Consider the following 22,795-nt stretch of genomic DNA (forward strand, 5'->3'; position numbering starts at 1 on the left):
AAGGAAAACACGATGCAGCCAAGGGCTCAATAGAACAATGCATCCCTCACAGAGAGGAGTCAGAGCAAGATCAGCTTCAGTAGTGAGTGTCGGTTTCCCATGTTCCCTTCCAGGTTCTTTCCAGAAGCCCACAAGGGGCAATTACCCGCCTGTTGTGCAGCAGGAGGACCCCATCCTTCCCCTGAAGGGGACAGATATAGCAGTGGGGTTGGCCAGGTGCCACATGACACATGCATAAGCAGAACAAAGAAGTAAATTGAGTGTGAAACAGGGAGAGCTTCTCAGACAAGGTGACAAGGCCAGCACAAGCTGTGAGGATGCTATCTCTTGGTAAGGATGTGTACCAGGCCCAGAGTCCATTCTTCTGTGGCCCAGTGGGGGGCAAAGACTGCAGGAGACTGCTTTCCCAACAGATTGGCTCTTTCATAGAAAACAAAGTTAAATTACAAGCGTTATAGAATTAAATTATTTAGAACATAGACTTATCCCGAGAGGTTTTATCCATAGGGAAGCAGCTGAATGAAGAGTCAGGATACAAGAATTAAAATTCTTGTTTTATTTAGTATCTATGAGCAATTGAGCAGTTTTTAAATTTAACTTCTCTGAACTTTCGTTTTCTCACATGTAGTCAGATGGAGCTAATACTACCAGCTTCCAAGTTGTAATATATTAACTGAGATAACAGGTAAAATTCCTAGCACCTGTCCTAGGATATTAGTACTAAATAAATGCTAACTTATAGGGTAAAACTTACAGGGAAAGCTGGGTGATACAAGTGCTGTCTTGATATTCTTTATAGGAAAAAAATTAGCAAATAACGTAGTTGCCAAACAGTTTTATTTAATACTTTACATATTTGAATAACTTAAGAAAAAGCAAATGCTTATCTGTTTTTAAAGAGTTGCACAGAAGGAAAACAATAGGGAAAGTATGGCTTGTTTAACAAATAGATTTGCATGTGGGGCCAATTTCATTAAACTTTTAAAAATTCTAAGTTTTTGGACCATGGGCTCTAATAATAATAGCAGTTGGAATTAATACTGTTCTAGGATTCATGGTTCAAGGAAATTATTACATTTTCTTTGTTTCTTGATGTTGTGGATTTAACAACACATTGGTAGAAACATATAACTTCTCACATGGATTAGACATCAAGAGACCAATTTGTGCATATAAACTGAAAATTGAAAATGAATATTCAGATATTATGGAACTGTATAACAAATACAAATTTATTAATTTCCACAAGGAACCAAAAACAGTATTAATAAAGACTGGTCTTTTGCATCATTCTCAAAAATTCTTCCTCATTTATTTCTCCATCCCTATCACGATCAGCTTCATCAAGCATTTCCTGTAAAACAAAACGCAAATATGATATGTAAAAATCTATTAAAAATGAATAATTTGATATAAATGAATATTCAAATATATACTCGAAACAATTTTATTTTAAATGTACTTATGAATACAACTAAAGTAAGAATATGAATTACAATATATATATATAAATTATAATTGTATATAATCACATATGTAAATAAGTAAAATTTACCTGAAGCTCATCATCTGTTACATTTTCCCCTAGTTCCTTAGCAACCTTCTTGATATTGTTTAATGTTATACTTCCAGTGTTGTCATCATCAAATAACTTGAAAGCCTTCAGTATTTCTTCCTTTTCATCTTTTTCACTCTTTAAAAACAGAAACAACTAATGTCATTCGTCTTTCATTGGTTTATCCTACCAAGCTGGACTTAACAGGCCTTTGCGTAGAGTAACAGTGTACCAGGTTGCTGACGTCTGAATTCACTTACTGCTCTTTTAAAATTATGCCAGTGCACTCATATCTACTCTTAAGGTATTTAAACTCAGGTTGTATGGAAGTGGGAGAGGCAGGGGATGGTGAAGAGGATGTGTTTCTTGTTGACACCAATAATTGAGATCCATTACTAAAAGTGTAAGCTCCAAGAGAGCAGGGAGATTGTCTCAATGTTCCCAAGAACAGTGCCTTGCAAAAATAAGCACTTAGTGAAGGTTTGTGGGTTTCAAATGCTAGCCTGTTCTCTCTCTCCAGCCATATGTCCTATTATGGTATTTCCTAACAAAAACCTCTTCTCCATGCTGGCAGTCTTCATTACTACCTGGAAAATATCTTTGATCTTGCTGTTCCTACTCTCTAAAGCCCACCTATCTTTAAAGACCTAGTTCCAAGTCTTTGTCTGTGAAACCTGTCATTGTTCCAGCCAAAAAATGGAGAAGGCTGTTGCTTGTATTTCTTTGAAAAACAGAATCATTACTATACCATTTTTACACTCATTATGGCAAAAAAGTCTTCAAAATTGATGGTGCCAGTTCTTTCTTTGTCGATTGCAGCTATCATTTTTTTAATTTCTTCTTTCTTTGGTTCAAATCCTAAGGCCTGCATTGCAATCTGAAATAGGAAGCAAATAAATTACAATATGCCACAATCTCATTACTAGCTTTTAAATTACCTGTTAATAACTAGATTCTTTTTCTTCATTTTTTTTTTTTTTACTATGAACTTGGTATAAACCTAGACAGTCAGGTCAGCAGGCTTTCCAATCTTATTATATCATAGAATATCTCACTGTCACACCCTGGGCTTTGGCCAATTCATTTACAAAACAAGAATAAAATGCTTAACAACATATTGTTTTGTCCATGCAAAGCAGGTGTCTGCATGGAAGGGACTTTATAAGTTCCTGCAAGCTTTCAGAAGGCTACTGTTAAAGATTTAAAGATTGCCACAATTAAATGATATGGTTTTAAAAATGTTCTTGAATTAGAAGTAATTTCAGAACCTTCAATTCTTTCACATCTATGGTTCCAGACCCATCAACATCAAATAAGTCAAAGGCCTCTTTAATTTCTTGTTTTTGGGTTTCATTCAATTCAACTTTTGCTGCTCGTTTCTTCCATTGGTCTGAATTTGTGCAGTTGTTGGATGCCTGTAATAAACACACAGCCGGTGAAAGAGAAACTATGTGACTGGAAAAGTTACCAGAACCAGAATAACTGATGAAGAACTAATTAAATACAATAAGCATATTCAAATATCTTTTTCCCTACTATATAATGAACCTTGACAATTTCCTCATTTTCCTTTGCTAACATTTGTGCTTTTAGTTGTTAATATCTTAGTGGAAAGCTGGGTTCTTTTTTACTAATTGGGTTTTTCCTTCGAATTTATCCCTTTTGAGCGAGAAAAGAGCCAAAGAAAGGCATGCTTGAACAGTAGATGTTATATCAGAATACAGTCGGAGTTACTGGGTATATCTGAAAAGCGCTGTTAAAGGCACCTTTCATTATGCCTAAATGTTTCATCATAAAATTGGTTTATTTCGTGGAATATGCTTAATTGTAACATCATATCCTTTCCCACCTTCTAGCATACTTTTCTACACTGCAAAGGCTGAGAAATGAAGAAAAAAAACCATTTTCCAGGTGAAAAACTACTTCAGGGATCCGAGTAAGAATAAATGTTGCGTCCATCGTCAGTACCCAGGGAAGGTGGAGGTCACCTTCCTGCTGTGTGCTTTTCTGCTGGCAAGCGAGGTCACAGTTGCTTCTGCAGCCACATTCGTGTGTCTCGTCCCCAGCTTCGGGGCAAGAAGCAGTGGTGGCAGAGACAGCAACGGGACTCGCTGTTCCTGTGTCTCTAGTCGCCAGCTTGGTGTGCTCAGCGTTGGTTGTGGTCGCGGCCGATTCTTGAACCCTGGACTGCAGGCACGCTGGTGTCAAAGCTTCAGAATCCTCAGCTTCCCAACAGGGGCAGAACTTTAGGTCCCCCAGGCCTGGCCAGACAGTGTTTGGATTCAGGATGTCTATCCCAGGCCATCCGACAGTGGTTAGCATCTTATTCTTGTATTCAATTCCTTTCTGGCTAAAGAGTGGTTTCTGTTTCCAGGAGGGCACCCATCACCTATCGTAGACTGTTGGTGTCAGCGGTTCATGGGGTTGATGAGGGAAAAGATGAATGGGACAACTGCTCTTCTGTCCCGAGAACCGCGGGCAATGCGCTTCTATTTGGCGATGAGAGGAGGGGTTACTAATGACGCTCGAGGATCATGAAAAGGAGGCGAATAACATTTCATGAACTAATCAAAATTCCTTCCTTGCTCCGGGAATACAGCCCCAGGCCCAGCCCCAACAAGATGTCACAGCTGCGCACTCACCATGTCGCCCACCGGCGTCCTCCGCCGGGAGCTCAGGTCCTCACCCGCTCGCTGCGCAGCCCAGCAGTAGCCCGCACCTGTAGGGAGTCGTTGCTAAGGACGCTCTCTCGGACCTCATGCAGACCCGCCCACCCACCGATTGACAGTCATTTCACCCAATGGTCAGAAGAAAAGGCTCTTGAGGCCAGCCCCTCTCTATATTCTCTACCAATAGCGCGACACTTTACTTTCGCGTCTACGGTTAAGCGGAAGTTGTCGTCTGGTTTCTTAGCGACCAGGCCCCGCGGCCTGGCCCGCTCTGCCCCGCCCTTCGCACATGCGCAGAATGCGGACGGGGAGCGGGGCCCGCGTCTCCGCCTGCGCTCTTCTGCGTCCAGGTGTCTCCTAGAACGTGTGTGACCGTGGAAAGCCGGGGACTGGAGCCTCCGGTGGGGCTGGAGAAAAGAGCGAAGTTAGTGGCGAGGTGCTTCCGCTGACTGTTAAGTCTTTGGTGGAGACGTGGGGAGCCCTTGTTTGCTTTTCTGACAGATTCACTCCGGGAACGGGTGAGAATCGAGGGACTGGTGGGCCTGGGTGAATTGGTCCAGCTTTAGTGAAACGTCCGGCGGGATTACCAGTGGTGGAGGGGGCGCGTTGCTGGGGCAGCGTCCACAGTGCTCGGGGCTTGGCCTTTCGCCACTTGTCTCCTCCCGTGGTTGGCAACATTTGGGGGCACGCGGTGCGGTTGCAAGGAAGTGGGTATGGGGGCAGGGTGGGTCTTGGGATGCTCTTGAAGCCTCACTACACCGAACAGAACAGTTTTTACCAGGGTTGTAGCTTGCATTTGCCGGGTAGGACTTTGGCCCCGCCCATCGTCGCTATCAGACATCAACCCCCGCCCTCTCCCCCAGCCGTTCCATTGGCTGAATCCCAAGACCTACGCTGCCCAACCACATCCAGCCTAAATCCACACACCTGAGTTGGACACAGGTAGCCCGATCATCCCGCTGACTCTGTAACTGCCAGGATTTAGACGCCCATGTAACTGCTGTAAACCAAAGCAAGTTCTTGTCCAGAGGACCAAACTTGCTGGTTCTGCCCATCCCAGAATCTGGTCAGGGACCAGCTGAAAGGTAGGGGAGAAGGACTGAAGTGGACCTCTGACTTCTTGGTGGGAAGAGGTGATGTCTTTTACAACTTAAAAGTTGTTGTTTTTCCATTTTCAAAGGTTTGTTGCTGACTCGTCAATACAGTAAATATGGTTGTGACTTAAAACTTGTTTAATGCTTTCTACGTGCCATGTACTATGCCATCTATTTGGTGAGTTTGGAAGGAACTAAGTATAAAGATGAATAAAAGCAAGGAACGCACAAATAGTGAGACATAAATTAGACATAAATACAGTGTTTGTAATTCAGGGTGCTAAGCGCTTTAAGATGTGTGTAGAAAGTGCTTGGGGAGCACAGAAGACACTACTCCCCCCTAGGCATTGGAGAGGGCTGTTTCAAAAATGTGGGATTTACCTTGGAACTTGAAAGACATATAGCATTTATCAAGGGGAAGAAAGGAAGGGTGGGGTTATCTAAATCAGGGTATAGCATGTGCAAAAGTGAAAATAAATGTAAGTTTTAGTGTGGCAAGATCATGGGTTTATAAGGAAAGGCGGAAAATGAGTCTTACAAATTAGATTGAGGTCAGATTATAGGATACCAAGATAGACCTAGGGAGTAAAGATTTTACTTTCTAAGGTAAATAGATGTTTTCAGGCAATGATCTTTTAGATTAGTACATTTCTTTTCTTTTCTTTTTTTGTAATAAAAGGTAGATTTTATTTATGAGCCTTTATTTTGGTTCTCTAAAGTTTTCTGACTTCTCAGCATGGTTATATTTGGTAATGTCTTAGTAGTTTATGTGTACTTTCTCAAGTTCTAAGACAAGAACTATGCAAACTGTACCCAGAAAAGTTCTTTTTTTTCTTTTTTTAATTATTAGTTTCAGGTGCACAAAACAAAGCAATAGACGTTTATCATTTGTATCCCCCACGCTGTCAACCCCTCTCCCCCCATCCACTGTCCCTCTGACGTCACATACAGCCATTGCATTTCCACTATCTCTATTCCTAATGCTGTACTCCGCTTCTTGTAAGTATATATATATATATATATATATATATATATATATATATATGTATATATACATATATATATATATATATATATATATAAAATTGTAGTTGACATTCGTTATTGTTCAGCTTCAGGTGTACAGTGCAGTGATCAGGCACCTACATCATCCCTGAGGTGGTCTCCCTAATGAGACAAGTGTCCATTGGATACCCTACAAAATCTTTACAACATTATTGATTACATTCCCCAAATTGACTTTCGTAACCCCTTGACAATCTTGTGGTTACTGAGTGCTTTCTAATCCCCTCATCTTCCCCCTTATCCCCACCCCTCCCCCATCTAGCAACCCTCAGTTTTTCCTCTACGTCTCCGAAACTGTTTCTGAATAGTTCATTCACTTATTCTCTTCTTTAGATTCCACATATAAGTGAGATCATATGGTATTTGTCTTTCTCTGTCTGACTTATTTCACACAACATAATGTTCTCTAGGTCCATCCATGTTGTTGCAAATCGTAAGATTTCTTTCTTCTTTATGGCTGTGTAATACTCCATTGTATAAATGAACCACAGTTTCTTAATCCAGTTGTCTACCGATGGGTATTTTCGTTGTGTCCATGTCTTGGCTATTGTGTATAGTGCTGCAATAAACATAGGAGTGCATAAATTTTTTTGAATTAGAGTTTTGGATTTCTCCGGATAGATACCTAGGAGTGGAATTGCTGGATCATAAGGTAGTTCCATTTTCAGATTTTTGAGATACCTCTATACTGTTTTCCATAGTGGCTGCACCAATCTGCAATCCCACCAACAGTGCACAAGGGTTCCCTTTTCTCCACATCCGCACCAGCACTTGTTGTTTGTTGATTTATTGATGATAGCCATTTTGACTGGGGTGAGGTGGTATCTCATTGTGGTTTTTATTTGCATTTCTCTGATGGCTAGTGAGGTTGAGCATTTTTTCATATGTCTGTTTGCCATCTGTATGTCCTTTTTAGAAAAAATGTCTCTTCATGTCCTCTGCCCATTTTTTAATTGGATTGTATGTTTTTTTTGGAGTTGAGTTGAGTGAGTTTTTTATAAATTTGTGATATTAACCCCTTATTGGATATGACATTGGCAAATATCTTTACCCATTCAGTAGGATTCCTTTTTGTTTTATTGATGGTTTCCTTTGCTGTGAAAAAACTTTTCAGTTTGATGTAATCTAACATGTTTATTTTTTTCTTACTTCCCTTGCATGAGGGGATATATCAGTAAAAATCATACTCCGGATAATGTCTGTGAAGTTTTTTCCTATATTTTCTTCTAGGTATTTTATGGTTTCAGATCTTACATTTAAGTCTTTAAGCCATTTTGAATTTATTTTTCTATATGGTGTAAGGAGGTGGTCCAGCTTCATTTTTTTGCATGTATCTGTCCAGGTTTCCCAGCACCATTTATTGAATAGAGTGTCTTTACCCCCACGTAAATTCTTGCTTCCATTGTTGTAGATTAAATGGTCATATAGACATGGATTTATTTCTGGGCTCTCTATTCTGTTCCATTGATCTATGTGTCTGTTTTTATGCCAGAACCATGCTGTTTTGATTACTGTAGCCTTGTAGTATAATTTGATGCCAGGTATCGTTATACCTCCCACTTTGTTCTTATTTCTCAAGATTGCTGAGGCTATCTGCGGTCTTTTATGGTTCCATATAAATGTTAGGATTATATGTTCTATTTCTGTGAAAAACGTCGTTGGTAGTTTTATAGGAATTGAGTTGAATATGTATATTGCCTTAGGCAGTATGGACATATTTACGATATTAATTCTTCCTATCCATGAACATAGTATGTGTTTCCATCTATTTGTATCTTCTTTCATTTCTTTCTTCAGTGTCTTATAATTTTCTGAGTACAGATCTTTTACTTCTTTGGTTAAATTCATTCCCAGGTATTTTATAGTCTTTGAAGCAATTCTAAATGGGATTATTTTTTCAATTTCTCCTTCTGATGTTTTATTATTGGTATATACAAATACAACTGATTTCTGAATATTAATTTTGTATCCTGCTACTTTACTAAATTCATCTATCAGCTCTAATAGTTTCTTGGTGGAGTCTTTAAGGTTGTCTCTATATAGTATCATGTCATCTGCATATAATGACAATTTTACTTCCTCCTTACCCATTTGGATGCCTTTTGTTTCTTTTTCTTGTCTGATTCCTGTGGCTAGAACTTCCAGCACTATGTTGAATAGAAGTGGAGAAAGTGGGCAACCTTGCCTTGTTCCTTATCTTAAGGGAAATGGTTTTAGCTTTTTCCCATTGAGTATAATGTTAGCTGTGGGTTTATCATACATGGCCTTTATTATATTGAGATATGATTCCTCTATTCCCACTTTTCTTAAGGGTGTTTATTATAAATGGCTGCTGGATTTTGTCAAATGCTTTTTCTGCATCTATTGATATGATCACGTGATTTTTATTTTTCTTTTTGTTAATGTGGTGTATCACATTAATTGATTTACAGATGTTGAACCACCCTTGCATACCAGGGATGAATCCCACTTGATCATGGTGTATGATCTTTTTAATGTATTGCTGAATTCTGTTTGCTAATATTTTGTTGAGGATTTTTGCATGTATGTTCATTAGAGATATCAGCCTGTAGGTTTTTTTTGGTTTTTTTTGTGGTGTCTTTGTCTGATTTTGGGATTAGGGTGATTGTCGCCTCGTAAAAAGTGTTTGGGAGCCTTCCCTCCTTCTGGATTTTTTGGAAGAGTTTGAGGGGAATAGGTGATAATTCTTTTTTGAATGTTTTATAAAATTCACCTGTAAAGCCATCTGGTCCAGGGCTTTTGTTTGTTGGGAGATTGCTGATTACTGATTCAGTTTCCCTGGTAGTAATCAGTCTATTCAGGTTTTCTGTTTCTTCTTGAGTTAGCCTTGGAAGGTTGTATGCTTCTAGAAAACTGTCCATTTCTTCCAGATTGTCAAATTTGTTGGCATATAGTTGCTCATAGTAATTTCTTTAAATTTTTTGTATTTCTGTGGCAGCTGTTGTCACTTTTCCTCTTTCATTTCTGATTTTATTGATTTGGGTTCTCTCTCTCTTTTTCTTAATGAGTCTGGTTAAAGTTTTGTTGATTTTATGTTCTCTAAAAACCAACTCTTGGATTCATTGATCTTTTGTATTGTTTTTCTGGTTTCTATTTTTTTTATTTCCGCTCTGATCTTTATTATCTCCTGCCTTGTACTCCCTTTGGGCTTATTTTGCTGTTCTTTTTCCAGATCCTTTAAGTGTGACGATAAACTGTTGATTAGTGATGTTTCTTGTTTCTTTAGGTAGGCCTGCAATGCTATGAATTTCCCTCTTAGGACTGCTTTCACTGCATCCCATAGATATTGGGTCATCGTGTTTTCATTTTCATTTGTCTCGAGATATCTTTTGATTTCTTCCTTGATCTCATGGTTGACCCATTCATTATTTAGTAACATATTATTCAGCCTCCATGAGTTGGTGTGTCTTCCAGTTTTTTCCTGTAGTTCATTTCTAATTTCATAGTACTGTGGTCAGAGAAGACAATTGGTATGATTTCAATTTTCTTAAATTTATCAAGACTTGTTTTGTGGCCTAACATGTGGTCGATCTTGGAAAATGTTTCATGTGCACTTGAGAAGAACGTGTATTCTGCAGCTTTGGGCTGAAATGCTCTGAAAATATCCATTAAATCCAAGTGGTCCAATGTGTCATTTAAGGTTGTTGTTTCCATATTGATTTTCTGATATCCAAATGCAAAAAAAAAAAGAAAAGAAAAAAAATTGAAGTTGGACCCCTACCTCAACCATATACAAAAATCAATTCAAAATATATCAGTGAACTTAATATAAAATATAAAACTCTGAAGAAAATACTGGGTTAAATCTTCATGACTTTGGATTTGGCAATGGATTCTTAGATATAACACCAAGAACATGAGCGACAAAGAAAAAATAGACAAATTAGACCATAAAAATTTAAAACTTTTATGCATGAAAGTACATTACCAAAAAAGTGGAAAATACAACCTGCAGAATGAGAGAAAAAATGTGATTTGCAAATCATATTTTGATAAGGTTCTTATACCCAGAATATATAAAGAACTCTTCATACGATTCAACAACAAAAAGACAAACAACCCAATTTTAAAATGGGCAAAAGACTTGAACAGATATTTCCCCAAAGAAGATATACAAATGGCCAACAAGCACTTGAAAAGATGCTCAGCATCATTAGTCATTAGAAAAATGCAAATCAAAACTACAGGGAAATATTTCACATCCACTAGGATGTTTATTACTGAAAAACCAAAACCAAAATAAGCATGGTAAGTGTTGGTAAGTATACTGGATTGAATAATGTCCCCCCCAAAAAAAATTCATGTCCATCCAGAATCTCAGAATGTGACTTTATTTGAAAATAAGTTCTTTGTAGATGTAATTATTTAAGATGAGGTCATACTGGATTCTTGTGGCCCCTAACCCTGGTGACGGATGTCTTTTAAGAAGGCCATGAGATTGGAGTTACGCTGCCAAAAACCAGAGACCTCTGGAGCAACGAGAAGCTGGAAGAGGCAAGAAGGAGTCTTCCCTGGAACCTTCAGAAGGAACATGGCCCTGCAAATACCTTGAGATCAGACTTCTAGCCTCCAGAACCACAAGAGAATAAATCTGTATTCTTTTAAACCACCCAGTTTGTAGTCATTTTGTACAGCAGTCCTGGGAAACGAATACAGTGAGGATATGGAGAAATCGAAGCCCTGGTACCTGCTGGTGGGAAGCTGACGTGGCTCAGCTGCTGTAGACAACAGTTTGCAGTTCCTCAGAACGTTAAACATAGAATTACCATATGACCACTCCTCTGTACCCCAAAGGATTGACAACACGTACTCAAGTACTTTTACACAAATGTTCACAGTAGTGCTGTACATGGTAGTCAAAGGTGGAAACCACCCACATGTCCACCAGCGGCTACGGATGGATGGTCAACAAAATGCTGCATACCTGCAGTGAGTGGTTACTCAGCCACAGAAAGGAGTGAAGTACTGGCACGTAATCCATGTGGATGAACCGCGAAATCATTATGCTAAGTGAAACAAGCCAGACAGGAAAGGTCCCGTACTGTAGGCCTCCATTTATGTGAAGTATTCAGAATAGGTACATCCACAGAGACAGAGCAGATGGGTGGTTGCCAGGGGCTGGGGCAGGAGAGCAGGGAGGCACTGCTTAATGGCTAAGGGTGTTCTTTGGGGCGATAGAAATGTTTGGAATTAGATAAAGGTAGTGGTTGTACAGTGTACAACACTGTAAATGTACTAAGTGCTACTGAATTGTGCACTTAAAAATGTTAAGGTTATGTTATGTGAATTTCACCTCCATTAAAAAATCCTAAACCATATAGAAGCAATATAGAAAAATAATCTTTTTACTCAGAGCTAGGCAAAACTTTAAAAAATAAAACGCAGAAAGCAATAACCATAAAAGAAAAAATAAAACATAGACTAGGGAAATAGATTGTCAGGAGCTATTAAGGGCCACTTGAAGTTTGGGGTGATGAACTTAAAATGACACCAATCAGTATGGTCATGTGTGTTTTTCTGTTTATTTTCAGCTACCCCAGGGTAAGCATGCAGTAGAGAGAATTGGATTTCATCAAGATTAGTGTTGCAAGGTAAGATGAACCAAGAAAGGGACACGTGCAAAAAGAGTGTATGTGCAAAGGAGTGATGGTAGCAACTGACAAACGGGAATTTAAATTGGGTAAAGAGAGAATTGGTAACATGGGGGCGAGGAGTGAAGGACAGCCAAAGCGTGGTAAGATCAGATAGTTGTAAGATATGGCGGGTCTCACGATTATTGAAGTTGGAGTCCTGTGGTGTATTTTGATGCTGTCTAAGGATATGCCTGAGTGTATGAAGAGTTACTTTTAGTTTACAGAATTGAAAATCTCACAAAAGAGAATGTGAAAATGAGTCCGTTACATGTTTCCCTAGACTGCACTAGCTTTTCTCCTTGGTCCTTGAAGGTCCATAGGAAGCTGCCTTTGAGAATAATTGTGTTAGAGCCTCCTGCTGATCTCAGGTGTGTCTGGAATGATAGCTCTTGAGCTTCAAGGATGAAAGCAGGTATTTGAGAAACAAATCTCTGGCTAGGATTGGAGGAAAAAGCAAAACTCTAAGAGTTGTTTGCTCTTTGATATTTTGGATTTAAGAGATTGTGGTTAAAAAATATTACTTGAAGAATTATAATGTCTTACCGGAGGAAGAGAAGTTTGTATTGTCTGCAGTTTTAGTTCTGGTACTTTCACTGAGAGCTTGTACCTCACAAGACAGGCCATTTTATTATAGACAGCTTTTCAATTGAGGGAATTTTGTTAAAAAGTTCTTTTTATTGGGCTAAATAAAGTCTTTCTCTTGTAACTTCTTCCTATTAGTTTTACATGTGAATTCTAAAATACTATGTCAAAAAAGTCCAATTACTCTTGAACTTGCCTTTAAATAGTACTTTTTTTCCTTTTGATAGTCTAATCAATAACCAAATCTATCCTCTCACCTCCATCCCACTTCGACATAGCTCATCTAGATAACTATAGAAGATTCTTAACTGGCCTCTCTGCCTCCAGTCTGGCACTCATCTAGCCAGTTATCTACACCATTGTCATAGTATTATAGCAAGTCCTCGTAAAGCACTCACTATGTGCCAGGCACTGCTCTTAGCACTATACTCATTACTCCTTACAATAACACTATGAAGCAGTTTCTGTTACTATCCTCGTTTTTCAGATGTGGATACAGGACAGAGTAGTTAACTTGTTGAAGGCTATACAGCTACTAAGCAGTAGAGCCAGGTTCAAACCCAGACTTCCAGAACATTCCATCAAGCTGTTTCATGATCTCCCTGAGTTAAAACACTTCAGTGGTTCCACTGTCGGATCAGGTTGGGCCTGGCACATAATGTCCTGCATGACCGTACCCCTTTCCCCTTCTAGAGCTTCTTCTACGGTTCTCCACTCTCTTTATAACCCCATAAACTAAAGTACCTATTTTACCCCAGTACCCCTTGTTTTTTCACATATACGTATGTGCGTACTACCACCTCCTTCAACTTGCTGACTCTTTCAAATTATTTTTCAAGACAGTTCAGGCACTGCCTTCTTTGGGAAACAGTATCTGACGCCTGCAAGCCCCACTTCTGTGGGATGAAGTGTTTCTCCTCCAACATCCATCACTAATAGCATCGTAACACTGTGTCATTGTTCTGACCACATGCAACGGGAAACTATGCACCAGAAACTACTCCGAGGCAGCAGCTCTATCGCATTTTTCTTTTATAAGCATTGATACCCATGAATTACACTCAATAAAGTTCCAAGTTTTATTTTATTTGCAGACGAACATTTGTGGTGATGGCTTGCAGGGTCATGAACAAAAGAAGACACGTGGGACTTCAACAACTTTCATCATTTGCAGAAGCAGGAAGAACTTTCCTAGGCCCACTAAAATCATCCAAATTTGTTATAGACGAAGAGTGTCACGAAAGTGTGTTAATCGGTTCAACCGTGAGGCTTCTTGAAAACTTGGATTTATCCAGTGCGGTGGGACAGCTTCTCAGCGAAGCAGTGCAAGCGCAGAATACAATGTACAGAACGGGAAGCAGCACTCTGCTCTTTCTTGTCGGGGCGTGGAGCAGGGCCGCTGAGGAGTGTCTGCATCTGGGCGTCCCCGTTTCTGTAATCGTGTCTGTCATGTCAGAAGGTTTGATCTCCTGCATTGAGGAGGTCTCTTCCCTTCAGGTACCTGTCCACCGTGCATCTGATCACACAGACGACACCCAGATGTTTTCTGGACTTGGATCCCGTAGTGGCAGTTTATGTTCTTTTCTACCAATCCCCCCAGACGCTAGTTTGATACAGAAAGAGAATGATCTTGGAGACGTTGCCTCTTCGTCAGTGACCATTTCCAGTGTCCCTGGGAGACCTGTGAAATCAACTAACCTTTGTAGAACTCAGGCTAAGGTTAAAGTAGATGAAAACACATCACAAACTCCTCAGACTCTGAGAAATCGTCTGTGTGCAGACATGCGCTGCCGAAAGCCAGCACTAATCCACAGCAGGCATTTTAATAGGGTGGATGAGAATCAATGGACGAGCAAACCAGATGGGTTTCTAGAACATCAGAGTGCGGCCACTCCCCACACTTACAGATGTGAGGACTTGGCAGAGTTGGAGGCGGGTCTGAGCCACGGAGATCGCAGCAGCATGGAATTAGTAGACGCAGCAGTGCGGCTGCAGTGCCAGAACGCAGATGTGCGGCAAGGCCGCTGTGCCGCGCCCTGGACGTTTGACATTTCACGAGTCTTCACCTGCTGTTTACCGGGCTTACCCGAAGCTCTGTCTTGCGTCTGTCCAGGCTATGTCACTGTTGTTTCAACATCCAGGATTGCTCTGATTGAGGAATTACAGAATCAGCTTCTGCGGGTAGCTCTCATTGAGGGTGACCTCACAGAGAATTACCGCCACCTGGGGTTCAATAGATCTGCCAACGTGACAACGGTGTTGGAAAGCGTGAAGGTTCACCAGGCCAGCTCAGAAGAACTGTGGACAGATCAGGTATTACAGATCTTAGTCAAGTTCAATGTGAATCTTGTCCTGGTGCAAGGCAGTGTATCTGAACACGTAACTGAAAAATGCATGCACAGTAAGCGCTTGGTGATTGGGTCGGTGAATGGCAGTGTGATGCAGGCTTTTGCCTCGGCTTCCGGAGCACAGCAGGTGGCCTACATTACTCAGGTGACGGAAGCCTGTGTGGGCAGGGGGGTGTGTGTGGCCTTCTGGAGAAGCGTTCCCTCCGGCGTCGATACGGTCAGCAGCATGGCAATCACGTTGAAAACAGAAGGAATGAATTTGGTTACAGTAGTGCTCACTGGCCCAGTCACGGCACAGATGCAAACCAAGGAAGATAGGTTCTGGGCTTGCGCGTATCGTCTGCATTGTGCTCTGGAAGAGCAAAAGGTCTTCCTTGGAGGTGGTGCAGTTGAATTCTTGTGCCTTAGCCATCTTCAAAGTCTCGTGGGGCAACCTCTGAATAAAGGAATCCAAGTCTGTTCGGGAGGGCTTCAGAACACTTCCTCTTGGCTGGCCTCATCGCTGGCACTCTACAGACCGACGGTGCTGAAGTGCTTGGCCAGCGGCTGGCACAAATACCTTTCAGCCCTCATATACAACACTGCCCGTTCCTCCTCAGAATTTGAAGCCAGCGCATTCGTTCAACACCATCTACAAAGTGCCACAGACTCTGGCTCGCCTTCATCTTACATCTTGAATGAATATAGTAAACTAAATAGTGGAATTTTTAATTCAGGCATTTCAAATAAAGTGGAACAGATTCCAAGAGTTTATGACGTTGTTACACCAAAGACCGAGGCATGGCGCCGAGCTCTGGATTTAGTTCTGTTAGTACTTCAGACAGACAGTGAAATTATTACCGGGCTTGGACACACACCGCTACAATCACAGGAAGCAGAGGACTTTTTGCTTTTGTAGTGTTATTGGCTAAGTCTATGGGAAGTAATCTTTTGTAATATGTCATGCTAATAAGTTCTCTAGTACCAGGTTGTAGTGTCTGAAATGCTGGCTTTTACCAAGAAGAAAATAATTGATGTCCATCAATGACCATGCAGGGTGTAAGATTTCACCATACTTACAAGCTAACGAGTTAGCCTGTTCCTGTTTTAGGGGATACTACAGAATACACGAGACACTTGAGTCAGAGACAGAGGACTTTTATGACTCATAGCAAAAGCTGTCACCAGAGGTCGTGTTGGTTTGTCCCACAAGAGCCACGCAAAGGGCCAGTGATGGAAGCCTGTGCACACTGTGGGTTGTGTCACAAGAGAGGGACATTGAGCTTGGGATAGCCATTCCTTTTATAATAAGCAGAAACAATCGTGTTCTTTGTCCAAGGGGAGTTGTTACTTCATGCCTCAAGGTTGCTCATTGTAAACACAAGCCCGAGACATGGAACTGGTAAAGATAGGTCAGGTGCCTGCCTTCGTGGGATTCCCAGAAAGCACGCAGTGTTGCTCAGGCACAGAGTGGGTCACCTCTTGCAGCGATTCGTTCCTCAACCTGACACGTTCATGGCCAAACTGGAATTTTCATGTGAGTATGCCACTCATTCATTAGCTATTCTGGTTGGTCTGACGAGGAGGTTGTTTAGTCAATACCAGACCCATTCAGTAGGTCTCATATACCAATGAATTACGGCTATATCAGCAGAACGCGCAGCAGGATAATGCCAGTCTGCGATACTGGCCTGTCATGTCCTCCAGGGTCTTGAATTTACCTGACTGTGAATTCCAAAGACCAGTAGATCTTTTCATTAGCCAGAATCTAGTCTAAGAGCAATTATCCCTTATGCCCTACATGAGGGAGTTTTGACTGACCTGCTGATCTTTAGTGTCATTGCCAAGTTACAGGAGGCAATAGATGGGCCCAAAAGCAACCCCACCCCTAAAGGAGACACCCTTCCGTGGCCCGTTTTCCCCACGTACGAGCATGTCACCCCAAAGTCCAGGTCACTGCACTTCGGGATTTGTTGTTAACCCTGATTTGAATCACAGTTACACAGATTTCATTAAGTCACAGAAGTAGTGTCACCAAGTAGTTGAAGCCGCAGTTGCCGTGCGTGGCAAAATCCAAGGTAGTTCAGACTTGAGGAGAAGCACATGATTAGTCAGATTGAAGCAGTGTTGTCCTGGCCCTGTTTGCGCGTGTTCACACCTGGGCGCTGCCATCGATGTTACTGTGTGCTGCCTGGCGTACTGAAGAAAAGTCTTAATAAGGTGTTGACTCCCCTTTCCGGTGGTGGGAGGTCAAGGAGCCAGCATTTGTTTGTGTGACTCACAGAGAGATTGAGGGTTGTGAATCTGTCCAGGTGATCTTGAGAAATGTTACCTGGCAAACAGGCTTCTGAATTTCTATCTGAGTTTATCAGCCACTCCTACTCGTACAGATAGGTAACACCGGTCAAGTAGATAATGGCCATAGTCTGGACCCTTGAGACAGGCTCCTAACTTGTCAACCACCAGGATTTGTCTGTCTGGTATCCCCCCTTATCCACAGAGGACAAGTTCCAAGACCCCCAGTGAATGCCTGAAGTCACAGGTGGTACTGAACCCGATGTATGCTTTTTCCTTAAAGCAGCTAAGGTCAGACGGGAGGGTGAAGGAGCTGTGGAGATGTAGAGGGCAAGGGCATCTTCATGCTGGTAAACAACACCTCGCATCTACTCTTGGCTTTTGATCAGCTGCTCAACTTGTGCCAAACACACTTGTGTCTTCGGTTTACTCAGTGCTATTTCCTCATTGCTGACAGTGTTGTTTGAGCTTTGGGGACCCCTTGACTCAACAGCCACAGCCCGATTTCTTCTCTGCTGGGGCTGTGGGGTATGCTGCCTCGTTATGTTAACATCCGTCTTCCTCCCACCCTGAGGTGAGTGAGCAACGACCACGATGCTGGTTCCTTGTGTTCACCCCACCTCTCACTGCTCAGCCTCCAAACATGTCTCAGTAGGTAGGGCCTGGGGGGCGGGGGCAGGGGGCTAGCTCTCTTCCCCCTTTCCCACGACTCGAGTGAATGCATGCAATACCGGCTCCCAGAGAGTCTTGTATCTCTTAACCCAGCCCATTGAGGCTCTCGTCTTTTCCAGAAAACCATAGAAAAAACTGCAAAATCTGAGGTTTCACCCTGTTTCCAAGCAAACAAGTTAGACTTAGAATGTCATGGGATACTGGCAGAAGATACGAGATTCCTGGGTCAGAGACAGGGCTGTCCAGCAGCCAGAGCTTCGTGTTGGTTTGTGTTGGTCCCACAGGGATGACGAGGAGCCCAGGTGAATACTCGCACGTGGTAGGCTGTGCTGCAACCTACCCCACTCGGGGCATTTACAGCGTTGATAGGAAGCAGAAGTAAGCCTGTTCTTTGTCTGTAGGCAGATATTACATCATCATTCAAGGTTGCTCCCTGTAAAACGTCCCTGAGAAAAGGCCTGGAAAAAGAGCGCAATACCCAGCAGGAAGAAGCAGGAATGCTCAGAGCCCGTGCAGACTGCCTTCCCAGCACAGCCTTTGGCTACTTATAATTGAACATTATAAGAAACGAATTATGTGTGTAGCTTTTAGAATTGAATGTTACAGTTGCTCTGGGAAAATAATAATGGTAGTAATTAAGATGCCTGCCATGTTCCAGGCACTCTCCTAGATTCCTTACCTATTGTATTAATCTGCTACGGCTGCCATAAAGAGTACCGGCTTAAACAACAGAAATTTGCTATTTTCTTACAATTCTGGAGGCTGGAAGTCTGACATCAAGGTGTAGGCGGGGTCGGTTTCTTCTGAGGCCTCGCTCCTTGATTTGTAGACGGCCGTCTTCTCCCTGTGTCGTTACAACACCTTCCCTCTGTAGCTGTGTGTGTCCAGATTTCCTCTTCTAGTAAGGACCCCAGTCGGATCGGTTTGGGACCCTCCCTAGTGACCTCATTTTTAACTTATTACCCCCTTTACAGGCCCTTTCTCCAAATACAGTACATTCTGAGGTCCTGGGGGTTAGGGCTTCAATGTATAAATTCTGGGGGAGACACAGGTCAGCCCGTAAGACATATGTTATTTCAGTCTTTGCAACATCTCTCTTCTCCACTTTATAGATGAGGAAATGACTTTAGTAAGGTAAGAGACTGGTCAAGGGTCTCACAGCTACGGGAGTAGGTGTAGCACTGGAATTGAACTAAGATTTTATCTGGCTCCAAAGTTCATATTTCTAACCATTAACTGACAAGTGTTTATTTCCTGTTACGGTAACAACAACAAAACAAGAAAAGAGAATGTCTGGTTTATTTATAGGGCTAATTTATGTGTATTAGAAAATAGAATTGGATTATCCTCATATTTTGGTAAAAGAAAATCATTTTTGGTTTAATTGTTGTCTTAAATGTGATCAGATGAAAACCTTGCACAGATAATCATTCCAGTTATATAGATTGTTTTTGTTCAAAGTTAGAATAATAACAACATTGAGTATTGAACTGTGTTTTAAAAATAAAGTGAATTATCTTTGTTGGGCAGATACTGACACTTTTACTCTCCTGTACTATTAACACTTACTTTTAGTCAAAGTATTACAAAGATTGTGAGTGTCACTCACATAAACAGATGTTCAGCTCATTTTATATAATAGATGTTTTTGTGACATTGGTATTTGCATGTGTTAGTACTATTAGCACTATTAAATATTTAATATAATCTTGTAATACTTTTCTTTGAAATTAGAAGTCTTACTGTAACACAGATTTTATATTACTAAGTCACAGGAGAATAAAATTCTTGGCTTAGTTCATATAAGTATTGTTTTCTCTAGTAGTTCTGTCACAAATATAAATATGAAATTAGCACCATGGTTTACAAAAACGCCTCTGTGAGTGTGGTTAGTATGGGTTAATTCCCCTGATGAAGATTACCTCCCATTATCCTGACCAACGTCTGGGTTTGCACAGCTGTGATTGTGAAAACCCCGCCGTCTGGTGACTACAAGGCACTGCCACTCAGAAACCCTGGACCCTTTTGATCCCCCATTGCTTCCCGCTCACTAAATAGAGCCATTTAGGGCATGAACCAGTGTGCCAAGGGCTGCCTGTAAACTTAAGTGCGTAATTAATGGCTTTGAAAAGTTCCAGAGGGTAACACTGAGACTTTAAAAGCAGTAATATATTTTAGTGACATACCCTCAAACATTTTGAAATACTTTCCAAGGAGCCATTCTAAAATACCTGGTTTCTTTATTTTTAAATGAGTTTTCACCTGTGACCGCTTAGCAGTATATTTTCATGGTGCTTTTTAGACTGCTTGGGTCTTTATTTAGACTGGAGAATTTATGAACTATTTTAGATTGACTCCTGGGATAACGCAATTCCGCTGTGCAGGCAGCAGACGTGCTGGTCTGCGTGCTGCTGGGGCCTCACGTCAGGCTCCTCGACCATGTTGGACCAGCTCTTAGTCTGTACCTGACTATCGTTGGCCAATTTTATGGCATGTCTCTCCCTTCATTCTTCCTAAATACTTTTACTTATTTCTTCATAGCCAGGCCCTATTCCTTTTATCTTTTTATCTTTAAAGATGGATTGCCCTTTCCTCTTCCCCTATTCACACTTCCATCCTGGGATTTTTTTGACACATGCGTCTTTTATTTCCTTCCATTACTCTTCAAGAACATTTTTAGAGGAAACTCTTGGTCTCTTTCCCCTCGCACCCACTCCAAGGTAATCATTCTTAACATTTGGGCTATGGTTTTCCAAAGCCACTTCTATATGTGTGGAAGCAGATAATGTATTTTACAATCCGCAAGTGGGATCGTACTCCATACAGTGCCTTATAATCTACTTCTGTCAAGTAATATTAAGACGTTTCCCCAATGTCATTAATAGAGTTCAGTAAAATAATTCCAGTGGCATCCTGTTATTCCAGCACAATAACCTACTCTAATTGATTTAAGCCATTTCCTATCAAACATCTGGTTCACTTCCAGCTTGGGCTCTATTGTAAACAAAGCTATAAAAAATGTATTCATAGCTGAATCTTTCCTCTTATTCATGATTATATCCTTTGGATAAATGATTAGAAACATATATTGGGTCAACAGGTAGGTGGACACTATAGTTTATCTTATACATATTTTTTCCAAATTCTTCTTCCAAATGGTTCTGTAAATGAATGTCATTTCCACAGCCATTGTGAACACTGGATATTATTATTAAAATTTTGTTTAATTTGGGTGAAAATGCAATCACATCTTTATAAAATTCTGATTATTAGTGAGGAAGAAGGGACAGTGATGTTTCTTTATATTTTTTTAATGTTTGTAAAATGTCTGTCTTTTCTTTTGATTTTCTTTCTTTAGTGTTATGTTTAGAAAGGTCTTCCCAACCCCAAGATTATATAGTAATCACCTATACCAACTTATAGTAATTTTATGGTCTTATTCATCTTTCACATTTAAATATTTAGTCCATCTGAAATTTATTTTAGTAGACGACATAAGACTCTAAAAGAACTTTTTCCAAATGGTTATTCAGTTGTCCCAACATCATGCTAGAGTTTTCATTGTCTATTCAGATATTTCTTAGCAATAAGGAGGAAATACCGACTGAAAAAGAGGTATCATGTTCTCAGTTGGTAAGAAACCTTTCCATGTCTTTCTGTGGATTCATACTTTTCAGTGTTCTATCGTTTGTTTCTGTAGCGCCATATTCTACTGAAAAAAGAACATGGTAGAAACTTGTCACACTAACGGTAAGGAGAATGAAGCCAGTGTCCTTTTATAAAAGTCTCCCTGTACTGTACTGAGCGCTACCATCCCAAAGAGGTGTTTTAAACACACTTGCTTCAAAAGGGTCACCAGAGCTTTGTTCTTAAAAATCTAAAAGATTTCTTCTTTCTGTTGGCCTGTAGGTGGCAAACTTCTACTCGTGCTCTTAAAAATTGGACCTGCTGGCTTCAAGTCCACAAAATGAAAGGTGAGATCATTTTAGTGTGGGTTAGCATGAACACAAGGACAGGAGAAGTAAAAGGCACTTCCTTTTCCATCATTGTGGGTTTCGAGGCGGGCAGCAAGACCTGGTCAGAGTCCTAGCTCTGCTGTCAAATCTCCGGGAAGCTGATCCAAGTTCTCTGAGCCTCTTAGAGCTCACCTTGAAATCACAACGTTGAATGAAGTTGCCCCTGTTATACTGTCCAGCTCAAAATTTTATGATTCTTGTTACCAATTAAATTGCTGACAGATTTTGAGGGATTTGAAAGAGGACAAACATGTTTAAAAAATTGCTTCTTAAAAGATTATAATGGTAAGGCCAGACTTTAGAATTGATTGCAAAAACTGTAGTACATAATGTTTATAACATTGGGGTTTCCAAATTGGCCAGTTGTAGATTCCAGCCATTATAACAATTTATTTTATTGCCAACAATAGACACTGAAATAACTTTTTTAATGATATGAAAAGTAATTAAATTAGATCTGTTGTCACCGCAGCCATATCCGTATGTTATAATGGGTTCAAAAGTAGAATTTTGACTATAGGTCTGCAAGAAACCAGAATATAAAACGTAAAACCTGAAGAAACCAGAATAACATATGTGTATCCATTTTGTGGAAGGGAGATAAATGAATGGATGTTTAAAAAGAGAGGAAGCTATTGAACACAAGCTGCATTTTTTCATACTATAACACAAGAATAAAAACATTTTCAAAGGATGGGACTAAATGTGACACCTTATTAAAAGCTTACTATTTTAAATGTGTAAATATGTATAATCCAGGCAGCAGTTGGGGTCTCCCTGAACTCGGGTAATCCTGACCCAAATCTTAAATCCAGTAAGTCTGATATCAAAAAGGCTTTCTGAGAATTTTATTGTATCCCCCCCCC

At 40.7% G+C, this 22,795-nt stretch overlaps 3 protein-coding genes across 10 annotated transcripts in view; 2 read left to right on the forward strand and 1 right to left on the reverse strand.

The window, feature by feature from the left end:
• Positions 1 to 535: 535 nt before the first annotated feature.
• On the reverse strand, positions 536 to 4,315 carry LOC308508872 (centrin-4; the record flags this gene model as incomplete). 2 transcript variants are annotated; one of them, XM_081076280.1, is made up of 5 exons in its annotated part: positions 536 to 1,354; positions 1,556 to 1,693; positions 2,304 to 2,432; positions 2,824 to 2,970; positions 4,198 to 4,315. In XM_081076280.1, the coding sequence occupies 5 exons, from the start codon at positions 4,198 to 4,200 to the stop codon at positions 1,265 to 1,267; spliced, it is 507 nt and encodes a 168-aa protein (XP_080932406.1). In that variant the 3' UTR covers positions 536 to 1,264. The 2 variants fall into 2 exon arrangements, with proteins under 2 accessions (XP_080932406.1, XP_080932407.1); XM_081076281.1 differs by lacking the exon at positions 4,198 to 4,315 and adding an exon at positions 3,290 to 3,349.
• Positions 4,316 to 4,509: 194 nt separating this feature from the next.
• The window catches only part of LOC308509495 (chaperonin-containing T-complex member BBS12-like), a 70,365-nt gene continuing 52,079 nt past the window's right edge, over positions 4,510 to 22,795 (forward strand). For 4 of the 7 annotated variants that reach the window (XR_013995193.1, XR_013995194.1, XR_013995195.1 and 1 more), the window contains exon 1: positions 4,510 to 4,742. The gene's annotated coding sequence lies outside the window, so the exon portion shown is untranslated. The remainder of the gene's footprint in view (positions 4,743 to 22,795) is intronic. The other 3 variants (XR_013995197.1, XR_013995198.1, XR_013995199.1) reach the window with 3 other exon arrangements.
• BBS12 (Bardet-Biedl syndrome 12) lies at positions 11,935 to 15,865 on the forward strand (the record flags this gene model as incomplete). Its single annotated transcript, XM_081077498.1, has 2 exons — positions 11,935 to 11,995; positions 13,714 to 15,865. The coding sequence occupies exon 2, from the start codon at positions 13,730 to 13,732 to the stop codon at positions 15,863 to 15,865; it is 2,136 nt and encodes a 711-aa protein (XP_080933624.1). The 5' UTR covers positions 11,935 to 11,995; positions 13,714 to 13,729.

Source organism: Rhinolophus hipposideros (genome assembly GCF_964194185.1).
Source record: "Rhinolophus hipposideros genome assembly, chromosome: 16".
NCBI classification, from domain to species: Eukaryota; Metazoa; Chordata; class Mammalia; order Chiroptera; family Rhinolophidae; genus Rhinolophus; species Rhinolophus hipposideros.